The sequence below is a fragment of the Xenopus laevis genome, chromosome 1L, assembly GCF_017654675.1.
Source record: "Xenopus laevis strain J_2021 chromosome 1L, Xenopus_laevis_v10.1, whole genome shotgun sequence".
Lineage (NCBI taxonomy): Eukaryota > Metazoa > Chordata > Amphibia > Anura > Pipidae > Xenopus > Xenopus laevis.
In genome coordinates this window covers 157,963,750-157,991,268 of record NC_054371.1, presented here as the reverse complement: position 1 = coordinate 157,991,268, position 27,519 = coordinate 157,963,750, and the positions used below count along the sequence as shown (strand labels likewise).

The 27,519-nt window shown below is 39.1% G+C and overlaps 1 protein-coding gene across 1 annotated transcript in view; it reads right to left on the bottom strand.

Annotated features, from left to right (window-relative positions):
- Positions 1 to 16,154, bottom strand: part of rbm19.L (RNA binding motif protein 19 L homeolog) — a 30,164-nt gene extending 14,010 nt beyond the window's left edge. Inside the window, 15 exon segments of the mRNA NM_001094604.1 lie at positions 2,881 to 3,081; positions 3,477 to 3,587; positions 4,503 to 4,599; positions 5,648 to 5,766; positions 7,441 to 7,571; positions 8,558 to 8,758; positions 8,930 to 9,001; positions 9,612 to 9,690; positions 9,953 to 10,027; positions 10,602 to 10,810; positions 12,345 to 12,552; positions 13,097 to 13,126; positions 13,214 to 13,348; positions 13,433 to 13,615; positions 16,037 to 16,154. Of these exon segments, the coding sequence (NP_001088073.1) occupies positions 2,881 to 3,081; positions 3,477 to 3,587; positions 4,503 to 4,599; positions 5,648 to 5,766; positions 7,441 to 7,571; positions 8,558 to 8,758; positions 8,930 to 9,001; positions 9,612 to 9,690; positions 9,953 to 10,027; positions 10,602 to 10,810; positions 12,345 to 12,552; positions 13,097 to 13,126; positions 13,214 to 13,348; positions 13,433 to 13,615; positions 16,037 to 16,072 (1,887 nt within the window). The 5' untranslated portion in view covers positions 16,073 to 16,154.
- Between the last annotated feature and the right edge of the window lie 11,365 nt (positions 16,155 to 27,519).

Genomic DNA, 27,519 nt, shown 5'->3' with positions numbered 1-27,519 from the left:
AAGAATCAGCTCCTGCTTTGAGGCCACTGGGAGCAACATCCAAGGGGTTGGAGAGCGACATGTTGCTCACAAGCTACTGGTTGGGGATCACTGCTTTAGATGATGTGAGCTCTCTTATGCCCAGAGACATCATTAGTTGTCCAGGTTCCATTCCTCGAATTACTGAGTCTCTATTTTGAACCGTACAGAATGTATGTGCTTGTTGAGATACTTCAAGTCCAGAACAGGTAAATTGGAGTAGAACCCGGACGGGGGAACTGGTACTCCAACGGGGGAACTTGTACAATCACTCCATTTTGCTCCATCTTGGTAATGCAATCCAAAAATGCTTAAGCTTTTGGGGTACTGTTGGGGACTCTGGACATAAGAAATTTTCTGTGGGAAGGGAAGAAAAGGCCAACTGGTAGCATTCTTAGCCATTTTTGTCAACCCAAGCATCAGACGAATGCCGTTTCCATAACTCCTGGAATTGCAGCAACCTGCCCCTTATTGGTTTCCACGATTCTGGAGGGTGTGCCCCATCAACCTGAGGTGGTCTTATCGGTTGTGGTCTTCCATGCTGGGCAACCCTTATCAGTTGGTTTTAAACTAAAGTGAGAACTTTGGGGAGGACTGCTGCATCTTGTGTAAAGACTACTTTGGCCTCGAAAAATTTTTTGTTTTGATATGGATGATCGACTTTTAGGGTGAGGAAGGAATGTACTCTTTCCCCCCGTAGCCTGAGGAATGATTTTCTTCCGTTACTACTCCAAAAAGCCTCTGTGTCCCTTGAAGGGAACGGAGGTAAGGGATTTCTTCAAACTGAGGTTGGCTACCCAGTTTTTTAGCCATAGAGTTCTGCGAGCCACTACCGATAGTGCTAACGGACGAGTGTTAGTCTGTGCAGTGACTAAATTGGTGTCACAAAGGAAGCTGAGGCCTCTGTTATCGCCTGTGCTGAAGTCAGGAGTTCGGACCGGGGAACTGCCTCTTGAAGATCTTTTGAGCAGTGATTCGGACCATGCTTGTAAGGCCCTGGATACCCAGTTGGAAGCCAGTACGGGTCACAGGGAAGACCCGGCCAATGAGTAAACTGCCCTCAAAAACCCCTCCAAACGTCTGTCAGACGGATCTTTGAACGCTGCCGTATCTGACTGGTAGGGCTGTGGCTTTTGACAGTCTGGATACTAGGGCGTCAACTGTTGGAGGCATTGACCACTTGTCCATTAAGTCCTTGGGAAATGGGTTTCAAAAATTTTCATGTAGCTTGGAACTTCCGTTGTGGGGAATTCCTCCTGTATGATGTTGAGCAGTTGTTCATGTGACAGAAAAACTTGTGTTTTGAATAAGCATGCTGCTTGTGTTTGCTGATCTGCAGAATTACAGATTTTTAGTACCTCTAAAACTCCCTTGATGATGTTTTCAATATCATGCTGCATTTCGCGACCCTGGGGGTCCTCTATATTCTCTTCCGAGGAAACCTCGAATGGGGGTAGCTTGCCCTCCGATTGAGATGAATCCGCTCCAGTTGATGAGCCCTCTGAAAGGGTATGGGTGGTAGTATCCCCTTTAGAGGTTTCTGGTCTTTTGCGTTTCACACCAGTTTTCTGACCCAGCTTGGCTCGAGCTTTTCCTAGGTTGTCAGCTATCGAGGGTGAACTCTGCAATGACACCAAGGATTGCGAGAGTTGAATTGCCCAGAAGGGGGCTGGTGGGTTTGATGAAGTGCCCGCGGCACCCTCTGATGATGTGCCCTCCTGAGTGGCGATACCTGCCTTGGTCGCAGTGGAGGAGGGATTACTCCCTGGGATGGGCAGCGCTCCATGCCCTTTGGAGCATGGTCTGCAGAGAGGCTCACTCTGATCCCCTGGTATTTTAGCTTCGCATTTGGTGCACATAAAATATGTGACTTGTGCCTGCACTGGTGTTGGTGCTCTGCCTCCCGCCCTGGGGAATAGTCCCCTTGACTTAGGTTATGCCATGCTGCCCTGTGGTACTTACTGATAAGGTGGGTACTATGAGCTCGCCTGACGAGATGCTGACTGAGGGAGGCGATTTTATTAACTGCTGTCTGCCCCTTTAATGAGCCTTTTGCCTCTCTAGTGACTCGGATAACTGCCGGCCACTCAGAGCCGCTTTCGGCAGCTCCTTGTGGTGCCTGTGCTGTGCTCCATTGGACTGCATGCAGTAAAATGGCGCCACATCGGTGAATATGAGGCACATCTGAATACCCCCTCAAATTTGTTTCTTACCGGCCAAGGCATCTGCAGTCCGTAACCAGGCGCAGAAAAAGCAGTGGGTGGTCGTTATAGCCTTTATTGCTAGAGTTGACCCCGGTAGATTCTCCCACGAAGGGAAGCCCCCCAATTGGATACAGGTTTCCCTGTTCCAAGGGGACCCCCTTTTTCCGCCAGAATCTTCTGCCTATCTTCTTTATTGAAGAGCTGTCCATCCTCCTAGGAAGCAGGACACTTAAAAACTGATTAGATTCGGTTGGTGTGTATCGTTAAGCCAGTCCCTCTGGCATGCCCCTTAATTAAAATTCAACATGTCCTGCCTCCTGGAGGGTGGAGCTTAACCCCAGTGTTCCCTGTGTCTCCCTCAGACAACAGAGAAATACAATATGCCAACCCTTAGTGCAAATGACAAGCATACATAAGCACACATTGGTATGGTAAAATGGATTCCTACAGTGGGATAATTCAACTTTTATGTAAACATTTTGCTTGCTATACTGCTCGTCCCAGCATTTGAGTCGGTTGCATGCTAGGAGTTCACACGTTTACTATGTCCCAGATATACAGGGAAGAGAAATGCATTACTACTAGATGATGCACTGCGTATCTTGACAGCGCTATATAAATAAATGATGATGATGATGCAGCATCAGCTCATGAGTACCTTTGTGTAGGCCAGTTTGTAGAAAGCACGCTTTGCTTCTGTGGGTTCTAGAAACTCCATAACGGCACTGATGCCACCTTCTGGCAGCAGCACTCTCCCCAGATCACCAAACCGTCCAAATAGCTCTTGCAGTTCCGCAGGCTTCGTGCCAGCTGGAAGGTTCTTTACTAGAATCACCGTTTTACTCCGTGGCCCTGCAGCCTGAGAACAGAATAGGGTAAACCACGTATATCAATAGCAGTATCTGTAGCAAGCAGTGATGAATTTTTTAAGACACACAGCTTTAATGTAGTCAAATCTAGCACAGCACGCACAAATTATGCTAGACACTATATGACGCCTTTAGATATACTAATAAACTAATGATAGGAAAGTACAAATTAAATGCTATAGAATGTAAATTCATAATGTTATTTTTGGGCACAGCTTGTGTTTGTGAATCAATGCTTAAAAACAAAATACATAACAAAAGTTATGGTGCATTTCTATTGCTATACTTCATTGTCTCTAACATACCATAGTAACTTTCATTCAGTATGCAACATCTGTACAGCTCTTTTCCCTTTTCTGCTTAAGGATCAGATTTTCTCATTTACCTGGCTGAAAGAATCAAGGCTGACTCCATTCTCTATGAGAAAGCGCCGTACATCCTGTACCAGTTGAGTCTCTCCAAGCGCTACCCGGACTGCAAGGCTGCCTTTCCCCCCCTGCAGAACCAAAATGTATATAATATGAAACACAGCATCAAGAACTCAAGGAACAGAGGGAAAAGGTACAGAAGAAAAACGGATACATCTGTAACACTATCACATATGGGAGTAAAACTTTTAAAGAGGTGGTTCACCTTTATGTTAAATTTTAGTATGTTATACAATGGCTAATTTTCAGCAACTTTTCTATTGGGCTTATTTTTTCTTTTTTCATAGTTTTTGAATTATATGCCTTCTTCTTCTGGGTCTTTCCAGCTTGAACTGACCCCATCTAAAAAAAACAAATGCTCTGAAGGGCTACATTTATTGTTACTGCTCCTTTTTAATACTAATCTTTCTATTCTGGCCCTCTCTTATTCATATTCCATTCACTTATTTAAATCAATGCACGTTTGCTGGGGTAATTTGGACCCTAGCAACCACATTGCTGAAACTACTGAGAGCTGCTGAATAAAAAGCTAAATAACCCAAGAACCACAAATATTAAAAAAATCAAAACCAATTGCAAATAGTCTCATAATATCACTCTCTATTAAAAGAAAAGTTAATTTAAAGTGTAAACCCCTGTAGGCTCATTGTGGACAATGCATAGTTTATATTATAAAAGATACACCTGATAGTGCTCATTGAAAGAACTGTATACAGCAAGAAAATGCTACAGCAAACCACAAAATGGAATGGGAGTAATAGATATGTAACAGCTGGAATGAAGAAAATTGCCTATAATATAGTTGACAGCGTTGAAAGCATGGGCATTTGTACATTTTCCAAGGTATTTTCAGACAATTTGGGACACAAATTCTTGCCCATAGGTCATAGTTTCCACGTTCTGCTTCTACCTATAGCTTCTTCTATAAGAAATATGGCGCGGTGAGACATTCAGAATGAGAAGGCAGTAGCAAAATTACTCACATCATCAAGCACTTGACTCTTGCTGGTGTTGTACTTCTGTGCAATGACATCAGCTACTGAGCTGGTCCCCATAAATAGTGTGTTCCAGTTGTGAGAACTGTAGACAAGAAACATCTTTATGATTATAGATGAGAGGTACAGGCAATCATGTGAAAAAGGAACAAATACAATTGTTTTTATACAGATATCCTTTACAACATTTAAATAAAGTGTTTAAGCCTAAAGTCTTTAAGTTATGTGTGATTTGCCCATAAAATAATAATTGCATTGATGAAATAGCCATTCAGCAAAAAAATCTAAATTTATATCTCTGCCTGCAGAGGTGGGTATAGCAGGCAGAGAAGGCACTAGATTATTTTAATTATTGTGTCCTGCCTCCTAGTGGTGCCAGCTATACCCACTGTTCCTGTGTCCCCCAAGTTAACAATGGAGAAAAGTATAAGAACACTGCAAATTCTTATTTACAAATATAATTGGGAACATCAATACTGCTTGTCTTCATAGGATATTTCACTCTACAAAACATCAATGCCCCTCCATCTTATAAAAATGTAAAAAAGGGTCCTGTTGATTGCTTTTGGGGAGTTTAGGTCTAATTCGGTGGTTACCTAATGGTGAGGCTACCCTACTCTGAAAAGAGCCCAATGCAATGGGGAGGAGGGTACTTAACCGTGAAGATTAGTTAGGGTTAGATTAGTTTTTTTTGCAATTGGAAACTCAGTTTGGGTGTCAATTGTGGCAAGAATGGGGGATTAACACTACTCTATACAGCAGTGTTATTATATGCTCATAACCCTGATATGAGCGAATGGGGCGGTAACTAAATACTGGCCCTCAAAGGGGAGGCTTACAACTGCTTATTTAATGGTCTAATCCATTAGGGGAGATGTATCTTTAGATGCAAGATGGGAAAGGAAGAATGTTCTCTGCCCAAAATAAATTGTGTTTCCATATTTTACTGCCTAAGAGTTTGTGGTATGTGTATTCTGAACTTCAAGCAATAGTCCTTGCAGCCACATTTGGCCTTCAAACATTCCTTCAGTCAGGTTATGGGTCAATAACATGGAAGAAGTTGGACAGCACTGTTATAAATATCTTCATTACTCTGTGTAAATCACATTTCATTGCTTTGTTTGCGTTATTACCTGGAACTGACTGCTTTATCCTTTAAGGCCTTCTGCTTCTTGTACCCAGATGCATCTCCTTCAGACTCATTCACTTCTTCCTTTTTTGCAGCAGAAGGCAAAACATGCAGCAGCCTACCCTGGGAATAAGTTGGATAGTAATAATGAATAATATAATAATACTCACATCTTGCATATTCCTTTGTGGCTTACTAATCATATTTATTTTAGTTTTTCATCTCAGTGAAAATAATCTTTTTGTATATCCATCATAACATTATCATTGAATACTATTTATGATTTTTTTTTTTAACTGTATTTGCCTGATGCTTTTACATAACCTTTCTTACCCCCTTTTTTCCCCTATGAGGGGGCTGCCACATTTGTGCAGCAGTAGTCTGTTAACATTAGAAACTCTGACAGGCTGAGAAGGGACAGTCAGGTTCGCAAAATGGCTAGTCGTGCGGCGCTGGCCATTTCTTTGGACAGGTTGGCAAAACAGTTAGGTTTAGGAACTTCGTAACTGTTAGTTACAAAAGCAGTTACAAAAGCAGAACTATCTGCAAAAAATGATCAACGTGACCTATAGGTAACTTTTAATGTAGATTAATATTTTGAAAAGAATATTTTTAGTGTCGGTATCACTTTAAAGATAGGCCTGGTTTTGATGTGGGAACCTTAAAATCACCTTTAATTTTTTGAATTTACATCCCCTTAACGGTAAAAAAAAAAAAAAATGAATGACTCAAACAAAGCAAAACTAATACTTTACATGCTGGGACGGATAGCATTAGATAAAAAAAATATGCAAATATTTTAATTTTTCCATTTAATAGGACTATTTTAAGAGTTTATGTATAATAATAAACTTTCTTCTGGGTTTCATCTAAAAGTTATATGGGCATTCCTAGCTCTGCTTGCAGTTTCTGTATCATCCACAAAAGCTAGTGTTCAGTCCCTTTTCCGAAATCCTCTATAGAGCATTTACAAAAAATCCCATCACCACAAACGAGGTGTGGTAAGGAATGACATAGGACAAAGCCTAGAATGTAGAAACAGGTTATGTGTCACCAAAGGAAGACAAGCAATATCCCCAAAATGCTCAGACCCTGTGATGAGAAAAATTATTTTATGTTTTTTTAAGTTTATGAATAGCTTATGTGCCTTTAAATGAGAATTAACCCCCCCCCCCCGTTAACGAAAACCTCCATCACATTCCCTCCATTGTCCCCCTAACTGCTTTCTCCCTCCATAGTACCTTACTTGAAAAAAAGTGTCTCTGGCATTAACGTTGGCATATTCATGCAGAGAAGAGCAGCAGAGCTCATGAGTGCCATCTTCAGTAACTTCAGATCCTCTTGTTTACCTTCTACAATCTTCGGAGCTTTCTGTCGCATATGCAGTAGGTACGAATACCAGACTGGCCCCAACTGCTCAGTGTCGGAGATCACTTGCGTAAGGAATCCAAGGATACTGAAGATGGTGCCCATGAGCTTTGTTGCGCTACTCTGTCTGAATATGCCAACATTAATGCCAGGGACACTTTTGTTCAAGTGAAGTATCATGGAGGGAGAAAGCAGGGGGTGGCAAGGGGTAATGGAGGGAAGGGGATGGGGGTTTTCGCTTAATGGGGGTTTAGTTCTCCTTTAAGAACATAACAGGAGTTACATAACATATTGGAGTTAAAGATTATTGAAATACTAGTTATTTTTAGCCATCGCTCATCGTCAATAGAACAGAATCAGGAGGTGTCCTTAATCACACAGAAACCCAGCTCAGTCATTGCATACATATGCAAATGGTCAAATATTTACCTGGAAAATCTGTCCATCTACTTCTGCATATGCCTTTACGGCATGTTCTGTGATGAGGAAAGTAACAAAGGCAAAACCCTTGGGCTTCTTGGTAAGGCTGTCAATAGGGAAATGGATTTCAGAGATAGGACCTAGAGGGCAGATGGATATTGGACATTTCAATATTGTAAAATAAATTAGAATTTCTATAAAATAACATATGATATATATATATATATATTTATTTTTTTTCCATATTGTTTTAATAACCGTTTTTCATGATTGTTATTTCATCAGATAAATGGGGCAAACAGGCACATTGAAGGTACTCACAAAAAAAAAAATTAGATTACCTGAATACACCCCTCCTTCCTTAAAGTGTTTTGCAAGAACTAAACAAAAAGTAGATGTAGCCTCCTTGTTTGCCATGTTTATCTCAAATATAACAAAAAACAGGTTTATGTGATTAAAAAAAAAAGAAAAAAAAAAAAAAGAGAATAAAAATATGTTCAGCACTAGTCACTTAACCAGATTAGAAAAAGGACTGTCCTTTTAATATCCTCATCTGCACATCTCTAATGAGCAGTCACGGCAAACTATGTAATACCGACTATGACTTGTGAGAAGCCTTTCACATGTGTATTTGAGGTGGCTGCTGGCTGAAGAGATGCTTGGTTGTGTTGTAAACTGCTAGAATAAAACAATGGCAATTGATGAGACAATCAAATGAAATGGGAATAGTAATATAACTAGAGCATAAAATATCCTCAAGTTAATTTTACAAGGATAGCTTAGAACAGCTCTCTTTTAAAGACCTAATATTTCAATTTGGTAATTCACATTGTTATTTGTGCATTTGCATTTTTGCCACATAGCAATAAGCACTGTAATACAGAATTCATTTTAGTTTACGAATGCAAAAAATAAAGAATAATCATGTACAAGTTCTAAGACATTAATATATTAATTTGTTCATACATTCTTTTACACATACATACATAATAGCACTTTCTTATAAATACGCTCCAGGCAAATAGATTAGCCGAGGATAACAACATTAAAAGCTCACCTGCCTATGCAAAATATTGTCAGGTTTAGTTAATATGCATAAATCCAAATACAGAAGATTATTTCTCACCATATTTGGAAAAGAGTTTATCTAGATCATCCTCGGTGCAACTGTATGGCAAGTTTCGTACAAAGAGCCTGCCAGATTCTGACAAATCCTCCTGCTGCAATTCTTGCTTGTCACGCTGTTCCCAGGGCCTGCTCTCAGCCTTTGATTGGACACTGGGACTTTTCGTGTAGTTGTCACGGAACACTTCAATATAACGGCCACCTGTGATATGTATATTGGTTACAACAAATTAAACATGTGCATCGTTTATTGAGACTTTCCATTCACCAAGTAGTGATTTGTAGACCAGCTCACCTGGACAGCAATTTATTTTCTCTACACAAAGTCCTATGATCACTTTTTTGTGCCCACCCCCCAGTAAAGCCTACTCACCCATATAGTCTTTGTTCCTCTTCAAAGCTTTCTGCACCTCTTCTTCACTGCTCAGATCAACAAACACATAACCTGGAACATTAGACATTTGATTAAGGATGTAGAAAAAGTTAGAAGTAGAAGCACTCAACAGTTAGAGACAGGTCCTATAATTTTAAATACATACAAGAGCCGAGATTATAATGTGTTTTAATCTAATAAAATGCTTAACAATGTCATAATTTATAATTGGTACATAGTGAAGTAATTTGTGCCCCATTATAAAATGAGGATATTAGAAGTCAGCTTTGGGTTCCATTACCGGCACTTGGCTCTCATGGAACGCCAAGCTGACTTGTAATATCTTTATATTTTACAGTAGGGGTACAAAATGAGAATCTCTAGTTGTTATAGACTTTGGGTGAAAATACTGGAATATATTGTTATGCAATGCTGGCTGATTTCCCAGTAAAGATGGCTGCTCACAAATGGTAACAGGTAAAAGGGCCATAAACAAACTTTAAAGAATAAGATATAATGTACACTGGATATATCTGTTTTTGTGGGCTAAAGATAGAGAACTTTAAAGGAGTAGGATAACATGATTACTGAATACTCTTCTAATGCATTTATCCCAGAAACTGAATGTGTGTGACTAGGATGCATTTTTTCATGGGTGTTCTCTTGACCACTGGGTACCTACCAGTCTTGTTGCCATAAGTATTACGCGCTATCCGGATGGCCACTGGTTTTAGTGGTACAAGGAACTCTTTCACATTTTGCTGTTAAGAGATAAAAGACAAACTTATTGGAAAAAAATTAAATTTATATACAAATATTTGGAACACGTGGATCATATATATATTCTAGTGCTCATTGTTTATTGATTTCTGGCTTGATTTTGCTGTCCATCCCTTTTTCCCCTTTTACTTTTTCCAATCACTGGTTAAGTAAAACTGAGACAACAAAATAAAAACAAAGTTAACATAAAAATGAAATTAAAAATATTTGGCAGGTCTGTGTAAATATGATCCCATTACATACTTCTGTAACATTGAAGGGTGCACCCCTGAGTTTGACAGTATACGAAGTTGTAGGCTCATTCTGTACAGCTGATTTCTGAATGAGAAAAAGAAAAATTAGTTGATAAGGCACTAAATTTAAAAGGAATTGTTCAGTGTGAAAATAAAACTGGTTAAATAGATAAATGTAACCGATAAAAGCTGGAGTGAACTGATGTCTAACATAATAATCAGAACACAACTTCCTCCATTGCAGCTCTCTAACCTCTGTCATTAAGTCAGCAAATTTAAGGGAGGACCACATGGTACATAACTGTTCAGTTAGTCTGCTTTTGACCCTAACCTGGTGCTCAGGTGCTTACCTACATTTGGAACATCACCGGTGGTAAAACAAGCAGTGTGCAGTAGCCTGCAGTTGCTTCACATGGCAACTTTGGGCTTCTATGTAATGCATATGTTAAACCAGTGACAATTTACATTAATCCTGTTAGGAATGTAACTGCAGACATACTGCCACCAGTGCAGCAAAAAAAAATTTCTGCAGTTACATTCCTCTGCCAACAGCCTTACAATTACAGTGCAACGGACTTTTATTATTTCTGTACTGTGTCTCTTTATATTGAATTTAATCTGCTGACAGAAAAAACATTGCAGATCTGCTTTTGGCCCACCTTTTTCATAGGTTCTTTGCGCTTCTTGGAGTCCTGCTGCTCAATTTTTTTTGTAGATTGTGGCAGAGTCACAGCTTCATCATCCTCTGAAGACTTTTCGGCTTCCTCTCCTTCCACTATTTCTTCAGACAAGGCAGGGCAGGGATCTCGCACTACCTTAGATTTAAGGTACTCCATATCTGAAATCTCTGACTTCAAAGCAAGCTTTCCTATAAAACAGAAAAATGCATGTTCGTGTAATACATGCTCTAATGACTCAGTGTAGCACAGACCATGAACAAGCAGTCAGTGGCTTCCCGATGCTGCAGAAGTAAACCTCCCTTCTTTGTTGTTGTGGGAGAGGCTGTGTGGTTGAGTTCTGAAAACAGCCAGAGAGCCAACCGGATGTTATCTCTGTTGAAGATGACAATGATCTCAACCTTGCCATGGATTTACTAAACAATAAATTATTGGATCACACTGATAAACTAGTTAATATTATAAGGGGTAGTATCAATGGCCGGAACAACAGAAGTCAAATAAAATTTAAAAAAAAATGCATTTAGAACTCTATTAAAGGGGTGGTTCACCTTTAAGTTAATTTTTAGTATGTTATAGAATAGCCATTTTTAAGCAACTTTTCAGTTGGTCTTCTTTATTTATTTTTTGTATTATTGCCTTCTTCTTCTGACTCTTTCCAGCTTTCAAATGGGGGTCACTGACCCCATCTAAAAACAAATGGTCTGTAACGTTACATATGTATTGTTATTGCTAGTTTTTATTGCTTATATTTTTAGTCCGTCCCCCTCCTATTAAAGGGGTTGTTCCCCTTCCGAACACTTTTTTCTGTTCAGTTGTTTTCAGATTGTTCCCCAGAAATAAAGCCTTTTTTCAATTACTTTCCATTATTTATTTTTTACTGTTTTCTCAAAATCTAAGTGTAAAGTTTAAGGTTCCTGTCTCTAGTGTTTGAGTCTGGCAGCTCAGTAATTCAGTGCAGCCTTACAATTTTGCAACATTTAGTTGATACATTTCTCAGCAGCAGCTCGGAATTAGTATTAGCAACTATTGTATCAATTCTAACAAGCTGCCTGTAATGAAACTCTGTTTAGCAGGGACAAAGATAAGAAATGTATGAATTTAGAACAGTTTACAGGGTCGGCACCCCCCCCCCCCCGAGCTGCTTTAGAAGGTGAAAAATGACAGGTTACACTTCAATATTAGAAAAATGGTGACACATAGAAAATAGAAAGTAATTGGAAAAAGTTGTTATTTCTGTTGATCTATCTGAAGGTGAACAACCCCTTTAATAATTCAGTCTCTTATTCAAATCAATGCATGGTTGCTAGGGTAATTTGAAAACTAGCAACCAGATTGCCGAAATTGCAAACGGAGAGCTGCTGAATAAAAAGCTAAATAACAACCACAAATAATAAAAACCAAATGCAAATTGTCTCAGAATATCACTCTCTACATCATACTAAAAGTTAATTAAAAGGTGAACAACCTCTTTAAGGGCAAACAATTAAGCTAGCAAACCAGACAATTTTTGAATATTAAAGCACAATTTGTCTAATGAGGTAAATAAAAAAATTGAAAATATAAATAATACTACTTATAGCAAATATGCACTATAACAACTATAAAATTACAAACAAACGTGTTAAAGTAAACTTTCCATTAAAAATGAATTTGAGGATCGTTAACAGAGACATTTTCCTGTTGTGGTAGAATCCCACAAGTGCCTTTGGAGTTTCTTCTTACCTGTGGAGACTGAATTTCTGTCATCATTTTCCACTTCATTCTCACTGTTATCCTCCTCAGATTCTGAATCAAAATTCAGGTAATCATCTTGTGTCTGACTTTTCTGTTTCTTTTCTACTACTACATGGGTGTCATTGTCCCAAGTAGATGTCTTTGTTCTGTTTTGGTGCACTGAGAGGAACTCCTTGAAGTCATCTTCCTTTTCCAGCTGCAGAAAAGGAGATCGCAATAGCTGAGAAATCATATAGACAGACTTAACTTCCTTTTCAAATAATGATGAATGGTAATGATGCACATAATGCATTGATATATTGTATCTGCTTGTACTTATCCTACAAAAAACGATTTGCCAGACCAACCTCTGGTGTGACCACAACAAAGTAGGTAGACTACCCTTAAGATGACCATAAACAGGCAAAAATTACCTACAGACTCAGTGCCACCAGGGTGAGTTGGAAGCTTATTGATCCTTATAGGAGGGCCAAGATCTGTTGGATTAGAATACGGTCAGCCATTGACCACATACGCCCACTGGTGCAGTCCTATTCTGACAGATATACATTATGAACTGATAATTGTCCCTTGTGCAAACAATGGATTAGCCCGATTTGGCCCAGCACATAGGTGGCCAAATCAGGCAAAATTCCCCTCTTTTGGCAACCTAGCTGTAAGAACAATTCTTTCTTTCATAGGAGGCATCCTTTTTACACTTCAAATTATTATTATAATCAACTAAACTGTAGCTCACTTACTTCTTCCAGGGCAGTTGTATTATTTTTAGTCTGCAAAAAGACAAATATGAGAATTATTAGCAGTTATTTTCATCAACAAAAAATTCCCTACAGACCAGACTGGTAGTTAAAACTCACACTTCTGGAGTTTGCAGAGTCAGTAGGTGTCTGCTTTGAGTCTTTTTTCTTCTCAGAATCTTTATCATTTTTCTGAGAATGTTTGCTCCAAGCTTTGGGCTTTTCAGGATCCCCAAATGATTTACAAAGTTCCACCTCAGAAAAATAAGAAATGACAATTTTACCTAAGTGCACAAAAGCCACAACGTAATTTCCTAGCAGCTTCATATTCTCACTTACAGATACACGAGATGTATCAATGTAGCTCTTGTTGAAGTGACCGAGAGCTGCTTTGGCTTCCTCTTCTGACACAAATCCAATAAATCCAAACTTTCGAAATTTGCCATCCTTTGTATATTTTAAGCTGCAGTCTGTGAGAGTGCCAAATGCAGCAAAAAGCTCTCTGAAGCGATCTTCTTTTATCTGGAGTGAAGGTGTCAAAACAAATGTAATATTTTAACTGGCCATATTCACATTTAAAGCTTGCAGTCATGTCAGATGATACTTGCACTATGGTCCACACAAGAAAAAGGAAACAGAAAATAGCAGATAATGGTAGCGGCAAACAGTTACTGCAACACCCCCTTTTACCCCTTTACCCTGCCATAGAGACAGGAAGCAGCAAGTCGGTAAGGATCCTCTCCAAACTTAAATGAAAAGCCACCATAGTTGTGCCACTGAATAGGTACACACAAGTGCTTAATGTTAGGTGATCTAAGAGTTTAGACTTTTAATATGCTTTTTGAGAGGAGAGCACTCAAAGAGCATATTAAATTCTGTGATTATTCTTTTATTGCCGACTACTGATACCAGAAGTGTTATCAGTAGTTGGCAATAACAGAATAATGACATCATTTGGATAAATCCTACAGCTTTGTGATCTAAAGGTTCCCATAGACGCGACGATTCTTCTTTGGTGAACGACCGATTTCAATCTTTATCGGTCCCAGTGCAATCTATCTATGTTTGCAGGGCCAAGCAGGCAGCTGCCCTTCAGTTTTGCTGGCAATATCGCCTGAAATGGTCTTTTAAGTTGATGGACACATCGTACATTTAAACTATCATTTTGAGATAATTGTGGTCTCACGATAACGATTGGATCTTTTAAAAATCTTTACATCTATGGCCAGCTTAATTGTCATTTCTCTGTCCTTAGCACTCTCTTGGTCCTTAGTAAACCAGCCCTTAAAGTCTGTATCGTATCTAGAAAACATGTACTTTTATAGATATGATTTTATTAGGTCAAGGAGGAAAAGGCTTTGTTTTGGGCTAAATTTCTGGAAGCACATACAAATCTTGGCCTAAATGTTTAAGTCCCGGTACAGCTAACTTTGGCCTAAATACACAATACAGTTAAGAGAAAATTAAATTGTCTGGGGCTAAGCCTGAACTCCCCCCCCCCCAATGAATTCATTTCTTGCATGCCTGTACTGGGAGTTAAATGCAGAGAAAATATCCTGCAGCATGGACCAAAAGACAATTGTGTTGCAGTATACACCAGAAGAAAGAAGCAAGTTTAAGCCAAAGTTAGAGGCCCCATATTTTCTGATGGCAGCTCTGAGCATTAGTAAGAGGAGTGGAGAAAAAGAAGAATTAAAGAAAGGAAAATAGGAAGGAATACACTGGATGCAGAACAAGCAAGAGTGAAAATATTAGGGATGCACCGAATCCAGGATTTGGTTTGGGATTCGGCCTTTTTCAACAGGATTCGGCCCGAATCCTTCTGCCTGGCTGAACCGAACCCGAATCCCAGCGAGGGGAATTGCGTGACTTTTTGTCACAAAACAAAGAAAGAACAGAAAAGCTAAGAGCATGGAGCAACAAAACAGAATATATGTAGGGTGCTCCATGTTATCTATGATCAGCAAATGCTACCATACTGTATACTGTACCGTACCATACTGTATGGCAACAGTGGGAGCTGCAGTGCAGAATCCACAATGTTTGACAACAAGCAACCTCTGACTAAGAGCATGTGGTAATAAGCAGGGGGCTCTAGCTGCAACTTTCTTAAGCCAGGTGAATGGATATAAAGTATGGCAGGGGAATGCCCACATTCCCCCACTTGCTGCTTCTACCAATGTGGCATTCAGAGAGGGTAGCGCTGAAGGCAAAAAAAAGGCTTTCTACTCCTGTTTTTTTTTTTTTTGCACTTTGCTCCACTCAATTGTAAATTATCTCTTTAAAATCTGAACTTACCTAAGAGGCGTTATGTTAAAAACCCTAGTGCAATAGTATGAATGGGGACTAGGTATTAGTAAAATTAAAGGTGTGATCCTGCCAGAACTTGCACATAACTTATGAACAAACAAGAATGATTTACCTGTAGATTAAGCTATAAGACATCCATAACCCTGGATACTATTTTATTAATATTATCATTTTTTTCCTGCGGCTATCCAATAGGTCCCTTTCTACGGTTCTGCTGCTTAGAAATCAGTCTGGTTTTTGGTTGAGGGGGTTACAGACAAATGAACCCTGACTGCATGTCGGGCGTCATCTGCAATTTAGCAAATGGGTTGATTTAAAGATCAGTGCGCCCATCCACTGATCAAAGATCCTTCCCTATTTGACACATGGTATGCACGCCGTGTGGACGTGGTGGTGCCTCAGCGCTGCTTACTAAACACGTGCCTACAAGATCGCTAGCGCTGTACTAAAGTAACTTTAATAGAAGTATGAAGTGGCACATTGTACTTTATCCAGCTCGCAAATTTAAAACGAATCTGATCCCTAGTACTAAACTAAAACTGTGACTATCGGAATGTAATACGCGGATATGGCAGTGTGTGTTGGGATGGGGAATCTGTCTATGGATCGTGAGCACAAACAAAGCATCCTTACCCCGTTAGGGAGATTTTTCACAATCAACCGAGACATGGTTCTACGATATTTAGTAACAAAACAGTTCCAATCCACTCGATTCACGTTTTCAGCATGGATGCCGCCATCTTGATGCGAGTCACATGGCCGGAAGTGGAAGTTTCCACAACGCTACAGCTGCGTGTGAGTTAGAGCGCCCTCGTGCAAGTTTCTTTCGGGATACATTTCATGCGTTATTGAACATTTGTGAAAATATTTTAACAGCTGCAATTCTTTGTGTAGGTACTTTCCATGCAGTAATGTGCAGAGGCGAATATAGGTGTTTCCGAAAGGAAAACAAGGTTGCATGTTGCAGTTCTTAATTCACAATTAAAGTTTGACTCGTTTGAAACCAGTGGCTTATCTACTATATTAGTTGGCCCTACAGAAAATTCAATTTAGAGCCCCCAACAATTGGTAAGTTGACCTATTCTACTAAAATGTATTAAAATTGATGTATAATTAGGGTCTTACTGGGCTCTTTACATTCCATGCCTGGAAGATCAGGGTCTGGTTTGTCTGTGTTTATGCCCCTGCTTGAAGCCAACACATGTATTGTTTTAAAGTTTCTTACAGTTTTCTGTTGCAGTGATTCAAAAATTGTGGGGCTCATCCATAGATGGGAGCCCAGCCAATTAGTATAAAATTAGGAGTGAATTTTGGTGCTGCTATACACAATGTATTTGTGTTTAAGCTGAAATCTGCTCTGTGTGCCTCCCAAGCTGACATTGTGGTTTCATGTTCAGGCAGGGCCGCCATCAGAAATCGCAGGGCTCCATACGACAAAATTTCCTGGGCCTGGCGCTGCTGCGCCCACCGCAAGACCCACCTACAGGTCCACCCCCCACCACACAGTAAAAAAAAAAAAAAACATTGGTGGCTAGGGTTCCCACATGTTAATAAAAAATAAAAAACATTTGTGGTCATGGCCCCCCATTAAAAAAAACATTTGTGGTCAGGGCCCCCCATTAAAAAATATTGGTGGCTAGGACCCCAAATGGTAAAAATAAAATGGTTGCCAAATGGTTTCCAGGGCCCCCCCTCCCCACGTTATAAGGAAATTGGTGGCCAGGGCCCCCCTTAAACATCAATGTAAAAAAACTTGCCCCCCCCAGAAGTTTAAAAAAAAATTGGTGCCCTTTAGGGGGGCTGCCATGTTGTACTTACTTCATTAGTGTGGCCCACCTGCTGTCAGTGAGCTGCCAACTACAGAAGGGAGGAGGGGAGCACAGGTGGCTGCATCGTCTTCCAGTGACAGCATTTTCTTCCCTTATTGGTTACAGAATTTCAAGTCCCGGTAAAGCGGCATGGTGATTGGATGAGCTGGAGCGCTATGTTTTATTACTCATCTTTCTATTCAGGCCCTCTCCTATTGATATTCCAGTCTCTTATTCATTTCAATACATGGTTGCCAAGGTAATTTGGATCATAGCAACCAGACTGCTAAAACTGCAAACTGGAGAGCTGCTGAATAAAAAGATGAATAACTCAAAAAAACACAAATAATAAAAAATAAAAAACAATTGCAAATTATCTCCGGATATGACTCTACATTGTACCAAAAGTTTATTTGAAGGTGAACAACCCCTTTAAGTGATGCAACAGGCAACTGCTTAATGTAATACCCTGTCTCTCCTGTGCGTTAATAAAGTGTCTGCCAGTTGTGCCTAGTATTAGGGCTGGCGAATCTTGGAATAGAGGGGCATATCTTGGATGCCTAAATGGGTCTTGAGAATTGCCCTATGCTGTCTCTCTCACTTCATTTAATTCAGTAACAGTTTTTTTAATAGTCCATGATCTTTGTAAATGTCTATAGCTCACTATCTGATTTATTTTCCCTACATCTCTGAATGTTCCCCCTGCAATCGTGGGGTCTGCTTCCTCTGTAGTTACACCCCTAACTTCATAGCAACAGAAATACAGTTACCAACCTGTAGAGATGCCTCTCATTCAAAGGTTGTTCATATAAAAACATTTTGCCACTAGTTATTGCTGTTTTTTTTTTTTATTAATGCTGTATTTTCATTACATTTTTAGAATGCCTTGGTTGAGGAGCAACACAAAACACAGCTAAAAAGCACCAGTGCATCATTAGTAAATCTTGCCAACATACAGAGATCTCGCCAATCCTTCAGGCGAGCAATATTGGACTGGTCTGATCGTGGGCCCTTGGAAGCCCATCAGAGGGCCCCATACACAGCCCAATAAACTGCCGACTTAATCTGTGAGCAGCTTATATCTGCCTGTGTGTGGGGACCTTAAAGAGATACTGATTGACCAGAAAATAACCTTTTTCAATATCTACCATAACATTGTCTTTGAATGCTATTTATAATTTTGCAATAAAAGTACCTTATGCTTTTACATTACCTTCCTTACCCCATGTTTCTCTATGAGGGGCTGCCATATTTGGGCAGCAGTAGTCTGTTAGCAATAGAAACTCTAACTGACAGGTTAAGAAGGGACAGTCAGGTTGACAAAACAGTCAGGTTTAGGAACTTCAAATAGCAAAGCAATGTTATACACAAAAAATACAATTTGAAAAACAATTTCACATGACATCTTGACCACTGGATCAGTAGTCTATGAATTAAATATTTATATACTTGTCAGCAACATGGATCACACCTCCCACTCGTATGATTACATAAAAATAAGCAGACTAATAATATGTCATGCAGAAAGACCTCTGTCAAAATGTTTCACTGCCCATGATACACTTTGGGGCAGATGTATTAACCCTCGATATTCGACTGGCGAATTAAAATCCTTCGAATATGGAAGTCGAAGGATTTTGCGCAATTCGTTCGATCGAACGATCGAAGGAATAATCGTTCGATCGAACGATTAAATCCTTCGAATCGAATAATTCGAAGGATTTTAATCCATCGATCGAAGGATTATCCTTCGATCAGGAAAAAATTTGGAAAGCCTATGGGGACCTTCCCCATAGGCTAACTTTGACTTCGGTAGCTTTTAGGTGGCGAACTAGGGGGTCAAAGTTTTTTCTTAAAGAGACAGTACTTTGACTATCGAACAGTCGACCGATTTTTAGTTCGAATCGTTTGATTCGAAGGTCGTGGTCGAAGTAGCCAATTCGATGGTCAAAGTAGCCAAAAAAAAACATTCGAAAACCAAACTATTTTTCCTCTATTCCTTCACTCGAACTTAGTGAATGGGCCCCTTTGTGTCAGTGACCTAAATGTGATACTTTTGTCATTTCTATATTCAGACAGGGGGACAAATTCACTAATGGGGGAATTTTCACCAGCGACCGATACGCCACACTCCGCTCCACTTCGTCAGGCGCAAATTCATTACCACTACGCAAATTCACTAAAATGCATAGCAGCAGAACGCTGGTGACTTTTCGATACAGCAGAACGCTGGTGACTTTTAGTGTTACTTAGGCAGTGCGAGCATTTCATAGCAAATTTCAGCTCACGTTCAATTCTGCCTAGTGAAACTTTGCTAGCACTCTTGCTCTTAGGTTAATTTGACATCAATACAGGATATGATGTCACTGACATAAGATTGAGGAAGATGTTGCTTCATTTTATCAGTTCGCCTGGTCTGAGGTGGCGAAGTAAACTCTGGCAAAAAATTTGCACTTTACTGAATTTGCGGAGTAACAACCGTTCACCAGTGAAAAGTCGCCTGTCGATAGAGTGCAAACGAATGCAAGTGACGGTCTCGTTCTCTATGCCTGTAAATGAATTGGCGATGTCCCTGCGGATGGGATTTCTGGCGAATTGACACTAGTGTCGGCCAGTTTGCCCTTTAGTGAATCTGCCCCAAAACATCTACAAAGAAAACTCATGGGAAACATGCAAATATCATACATATATGTGCAACCTGTCTTCCCCTTTTACTTCTATATAGATAATCGCGTAGTATTTAGTTGGTTATATGTCAGTCTGATTTCTACAGAAGTGTCATGGGGACAGAAGATTCCAATCAATGAAGAAAGAAAAGATCCCCTGGTAAGGAAAGATAAGCAATTCTAGTTAAAAATAACAATAACAAAGATCCCTTAGTTGCAGATTTATTATCAACCGTAGCTCCCAGTCATGGTAATCTCTTTAAGAAAATCTGAGAGAAGACCAATTTTATGGCACTCATATTATATGAGGGCTCTGAGATAGAGGGATACAAATCATGTATTGCTAGAATATTTAATGAAAACATGAGTCTGTGTGAGAGAGAAATTTAATAGTCCAACTTTTTCTTAATCTTTGGGAGCCTCCTACATTTCCACACACACTTTTATCTTATTTTTGCTAGATAATAGAGATTGAAAAACTGGAGCTAGTCTGACAATAAATGTAAATATATCACAATGCTTCAGAATGCCACATTTAGGGACAAAGTTACCTCACCTGGGGGCAAAATAGGCCTTCATGTCATCTAAAGAAAGAGGACAGGTGTAGAGAAAGGAGATGGCATGCCTACTGACAGGTCAAGGTCTTTTTTAAAGAACTTGTCAAAGCTGCTCTTCCATCTACCACAAAGGGACAAAAGAAGCCCTTAGGGCACTTCATCACATGAAGGAGATCAGGGACTGGGCAAAAGTCTTGGACCCTGTGTTATCCAAGGTTACAGATGTTCTGCAGTGCTTGTCCTTCTGATGTGCCTAAAATGTAAATGGTGATCACAACCTCTGACAGTTTCTTTTTAACTTGTGCCCTGGTATCTTTCTTTGGGATCTTCCTTCTTGTAGGATATGGTGTTGAAAGTTGACTTTTATTATGTACCCATAACCCAAAATAATGAATTGTGCAAACTTTGGGTTGGGCCCCTTACTGGTATTATCTGGACCTCTTATAATGACAAAATACAACCCCCCACACACTTTTTTTCCCCACAGTTGTCACATTAGTAATAGTGGCCTTTGTTTTAATTTTCTGGTGTTACTGTACAGTATATCTATCCAGCATTCAGGTGCATATTATTTATTACTATGTCTCATTGTTCCAATTTTCCAATTATTATCCTATCTGCCATTTTAATACACTTTGTGAATTGTGAACTTCACTATTTAGATTTTTTTTTTTCCCCTGGATGCAAATCTGAAAGCACTTATACCCCAGCCCCCTGATGCTAGTTTTCTGGGAGTTTGGGGGTTGTGTTTTACACGTCAATGACTCACTGACATTTGTGCAATGAAAGCTCTTCATCATTTAAAAATGGGGATAGCCATCTCACCACTATGAAGAACATTACACACCAAATAAAAATAGAAAGGTCACACACATAATAATAAAAAAGCAGAGAATTTTGATATTGCCCTAATAATATATATTTCACACACTGTTCTAAACAGCATAACCACATAAATCCAAAACCAATGTTATATAATATGCAGATGGGGCTTTTTTTTTGCTGCTACTCTTTTTGGAAGGCTTTCCATTTAATGCTGGACCATTTTTGGTGACATTTGCTTTTATTCAGCCAAAAGCGCGCCCAGTGTAGGAGGCCACACACATAAGCATAACACTGTCACGCAACTACATGCAAGTATGCATGCAACCTAGGCCTGCTCGAGTAGGGTGCTAGCTCAAGAGGCTCATGTCTGTGCTGCATGATGGCGAACTACACCAGGAGCTCCCTCCTTGTTCAGGGGGTAGAGTGCTCGCAAGGAGAATTTTATTTTTAATAAAAATACTGTTGTTAAACAATACCAAAAGCTAGACACACCACCTTTCCAAACCCGCACCAGTAACCGCATACTGTGACACAACCCCATTTGACAAACAAGTATAGTAAATATTCACGCTCCAGCCACTTCCAAATCTTGCTATAAATCAGCAGGCTTTAACTGACACTGTGCACCTACACAGTTATCTTCAAGATTTATTGCAATCAATTGGAACTTATAAAATGCAGGACAGGAAATAATGTTTTTTTCTCTCAATATCGAAATGTGAACGCCCCATCCCTTTTGTGAGCTCATTAGATTCATATTTTACACAAAAACTATTGCCTGGTATATACTCAAGCAGGCAATCTTTAATTCACAATAACATGGTTTATTGTCATTAAAGTCTATTAGTGCTCTTTCATTTTACCTTAAAGGGGACCCGTCACCCAAAAAAAATATTCCTAAATCCTATTTTATCACATTAGTCAAGCAAAATAAACTTTAATTACACTATATAAATTGTTTGAATCTTGCTTCCTTCAGGCTGGGATTTCAAAATTATAGCAAGCAGGCAGCAGCCATTTTGTGCACACTGTTATTAAGGCAAGCCTTGCATCATCTCAGAATCTTGTTTGTGCACCAGAATGGGGGACCCGATGTCCATCCCCATGCCCTGGCTACACAATTAAATGGTAAAGAGAGCGGGGGAATATGTGGAGAGCAGTGACATCTAAGAAGTGCTGAATGGAAAGTGAAAGTAATAGTGAGATTTTTAAATGAGCTTACAACAGCTATAAATGCTTTAATAAAAAATAGAAATTGGATTTCATGTTTAATTTGAAAAGGACTTTGATTATACAGATTTTTGTGTCTGGGTGACAGGTTCACTTTAAAACAGAAAGCAGAATGGCTACAGCCACAGGTATTAATAGACATAATTGGATTCATGTAGCACGTAAGTTGTAGTAAAAAACACAGCAGTGTTTACCTGAGCCCTAATGTAACTCACTAATGCTCCACTGAAACTGCCCTGACTCGACTAACTAATGACCTTTTAACCGCTAAAACCAACAATCATTTCTCACTACTAATACTACTTGATCTCTCAGCTGCATTTGACATTGTAGATCACCCTCTCCACCGTCAGTCCCTCCATTCGCTTGGCCTTCGTGACACAGCCCTGTCCTGTTTCTCTTCTTACATCTCCAATCGTTCATCTTCTCCCCTACCTCTTTCTGTTGGGGTTCCTCAAGGCTCTGTCCTGGAACCATTACTATTCTCCCTCTATACTTCCTCCCTCTGCAAATTAATCAACTCGTATGGTTTCCACTACCGCCTCTATGCTGACGATACTCAGATCTCATCTCCTGATCTCAACCCAGAACTCCTAACTCGCGTCTCCTCCTGCCTGTCCGCTATCTCTACCTGGATGTCGCAACGCTACCTTAAATTAAACCTCTCTAAAACTGAAATGGTTCTCTTTCCTCCAACTAACACCAGTAACATCCCAGAAGTATCCATCATAGCTGGGATTTCCACTATCTCACCCTCTCCCCAGGCCCGGTGCCTTGGGGTTATCCTAGATTCTGCCCTGTCATTCACTCCTCATATCCAGTCACTTATTAAATCATGTCACTTTCACCTAAGGAACATATCCAGAATACGATCATTTATCACCCAAGATGCTGCCAAAATTCTTATTCACTCTCTCGTCAAATGAGGTCTAGACTACTGTAACTCTCTTTTAATTGGCCTTCCCCTCCAGAGACTGTCACCTCTCCAGTCCATAATGAACACTGCTGCGAGGCTCATACACCTCAGCAACCGCTCCTCCTCTGCCACGCCATTCTGTCAATCCCTGCACTGGCTTCCGCTACCTTTCAGAATCAAATTTAAATTAATGACCCTGACATTCAAAGCACTTCATAACTCTGCCCCACCCTACATCTCTGAACTCATCTCTATATACTCACCCAACCGCTTACTACGCTCCTCTACTGACCTACTACTCAACTCTTCTCTCATTAGCTCCTCACATGCTCGCATTCAAGACTTGGCAAGGGCTGCACGCCTCCTCTGGAACTCTCTCCCACAGTCTGTCCGACTTTCTCCCAACCTTTCTGCTTTCAAGAAATCTCTTAAAACGCACTTCTTTCGAGAAGCCTACCCTCACTCTGCTCAACTACCAAATGCAACACCTCATACAGTACCACATTTCTCACCCACTTAATTCAGTCTTGCCCACTCCCACACCTTGTGTATTACTCCCTTTCCTTTAGAGTGTATGCTCTCTTGCATAGGGCCTTCCTCACCTTTTGTACCGGTATTGATTGTGATGTATGTAACTCTATATGTTCTATGTATATAATTCATGTGATTTAGTTGTATAATTAAATTTACTTTACAGTGCTACGCAATATGTTGGCGCTATATAAATACGTGTTAATAATGCTGCAGTTCATAAATTTTTGGATTATTTAACTGTACTCTGCCACTTATTATATTTTTGGTGTTTAGTTTCCTTTAAGTAGAATTCTAAATGATCTTCCTCTAAAATATATCTTAGTGTGTACTAAAAAAACCTGCACTACCTAAGTGTACCTTCATAAGCACCGACGCATGAAACACACTAACGCTTCTTGGCCCTTCTCTCTCAGGTCATTGAGCTTCAAGATGGAAAGTGAGCCTTTTCTGACACTTTCTGACCTGCTTAATTGCTACGCTGTTATTTCGGGAAATAAAAGCTTTTTGGCTATTGTTTTCCTTTTATTCTTTCAAACATGAAGGTTGCCAATGTATGTACCCTTTTTATCCATTCAGTCAGAAAAAGAGGGTAAGTCTAGTGGGGGACAGTTAGTACATAGATATACATCTTCTGTCAGTACCTTCACTGTCTTATAGGCATAGCAATGATAGGACATTGGACACTTATACAGATATAAGCAAATTTCACAAACGATTGCTATACAACAGATTACATACAGGGTAATTTGCTTTTCCAGTTCTATTATAGATATACGGGTATGGGATCCATTATCCAGAAACCCTTTATCCAGATAGCTCAGAATTAGTTAAGGGCCGTGTCCCATAGAATCCTTTTTATCAAAATAACCCAAATTTTTACAAATTATTTCCTTTTTCTGTGTAATAATAAAACAGTTTTCTGTACTTGATCCAAACTAAGATATAATTAATCCTTATTGGAGACCTATTGGGTTTATTTAATATTTGATTTTCTAGTAGATTTAAGGTTTGAAAATCCAAATTAAAGAAATATCCATTATCTGGAAAACCCCAAGTCACGAGAATTCTGGGTAACAGGTCCCATACCTTTACTTTATTTGATTACATGTCAAAACAATGTTCAACAAAATTGATAATATCATTAAGCAAGTTTAGGTTAATTTGTGTTTATTAACAATGCCATTTGTTCAGGCATTTGTTCAGGCATCTCCCTGCCATAGCTAGAAATTACTGGGCACAATAGGCACCTTACCATTCTGTTCTTGGTATGAAAAGTCTTTGATATCAGCAGATACCTACTCAAATTGTAGCTATCCTGCTGGAGGCAATTGATATATGTTCCTCGATAATGGAGAGATAGTCATCCTACTCTGCATCTGTACAGTACATGTCATGTACTGTAGTAGTGTGTGTGTGTGTATATATATATATATATATATATATATATATATATATATATATATATAACCATATTCTATAGACAGCAGCAAAGTGTTAATGATCAACTCTGTTCACATTTTTGTCATGCAAATGTTTCTCATTCTGTGAGTTATCGGCATACATTTACTGGTGTTAACAACTGATCACTACTGTGTTACTGTAGAGTTGGTAATCACCACCATCAATAAACCAGAAGTCTATCCCTAAATGTTGATTATCATTGTTTTCCAGCTGGTGGCGCCAGAATTCTCGGTAGCAAAGAAAAACTCATGGAACCTAGTTTAATAAAAAAAATTATGAAATGTTATGCAAGTTTCAAAGTAAAGTAAAGCAAATGTGCTAGCTTTCTCACATTTGCAGACAATTATCATTCCACTATGGTTTATGGGTAAAATAATAAATTATTGTCCAATATATAAAAATTTGTTGATAATAATATTAGCATTATCCTTTTATAAAGAGCAAGACAACCTTTTCTGAAGCAGTTTGTGATCTGTTTTATATAAGGGTAATGGCAGATAGGGAGATTTGTCGCCCGTAGTAGCACAGATTTAACTGCGGGTGACAAATCTCCTTATCTACCATTGCTCTAAAGTGAAGCCACTGCTTTGCGGTTATTCAATCATTAAAGACATGCAGTCTGTGAACCTACCTTAAACACTACAGAATTACTGCTTCCATCGAACATTGTGTTGATTGGGTGGTGTGGCCATGATATTTATGGAAATGCATCATTTTATCTGTCACTTTCTGGTATCACTGTGACAAATATAACACATAAGGATATATTTTACATGATATTTAAAACTTATATGCACACATACATTTATATAGTATATATAGTGAATAAAGTACCCCCTCTCGTAAAATTAAGGATATTATAAGTTACAGAGGCGTTCCATGACCATATAGAAACATTATATATATATATATATATATATCTGTTGCTGAATAAATTAAGTTTATTTTTAAGACCTGTGAAGTGCAGATCTTCATTTCAGATATATATATATATATATATATATATATATATATATATATATATATATATATATATATATATGAATATCCTGTAAATTATATCCTTCTAAACTGTGCTTAGTGATGTCATCAGTTATAATCGGATCTTAGTGATGTAATTTCTGTCACACTTACTGAAACTTCTGTATTATAATGAATAAAATACCCCCTGTTGCAAAATATGAGGATACCTCGGAGTTCCATGAACTTCCAATGCATTCGGCCTTGTGCTTTTATATGGAACTCCTCGGTAACTTATATCCTTAATTTTACAAAAGGAGGTACTTTATTCACTATGTATACACACACACATAAAACAGCATCTGATGTGGACAATAATTATGTTTCTTCTTATAAGTGCATCTAAAATCATTACGGCTTTACATGTGTATTCCAGCTTTAGGAGAAAAACAACCAAACATCATTTTCAGAGATGTTGATTTCCTTACATAGATAACTTCACAGTGTGGTTGGTTATTCAGCTGTTATTCCAACAGACTTTAAGATATATAGCAAAATAATACATGTAATCATAGCAAAAGGTAGGCTAATGTTTCATCATATTGAGGTTTGTTGATCCACTTGATCTCCAGACACAAGTCACTGCAATAAAAAGCCCTAGAAAATAACCTACAATGTTTATTTCTTATGAAATGTATTGTAATAGAAAACAAAATTCTTTTTTTTACACTTTTATCTGATAATATAGGTATCGAAAAGGTTGAAAGCTAGTCATGGTGAGTCAGCTGTAAATTATAGTAATCAGTCTTCAGAGAAACTCTTGGCTTAAAGGAGAACTAAAGCTTAACTAAAGCATTAAGGCAGAAATGTTGTACATTACGGTTTGGGGTTCTGTACAGCCCAAGGTAACTACAGCCCTTTAGCAGTGAAGGAGATCTGTGCATTTGATGATGCCCCCAGTAGCTCCCCATCTTTTCTGCTGATTCAATGCACATGATCTGTGCTGCTGTCACTCGTATTAGCTTATATGATAGGTGAACCTCATTTTCCACTTGATGGTTTTGCGAAGACCCCTAATCTTAACTTCTGAACAGCTGCCCAGAGCACACTGAGTATGTGCATGTCACTGACACACCTAATAAAATCCAAGATGGTGAGC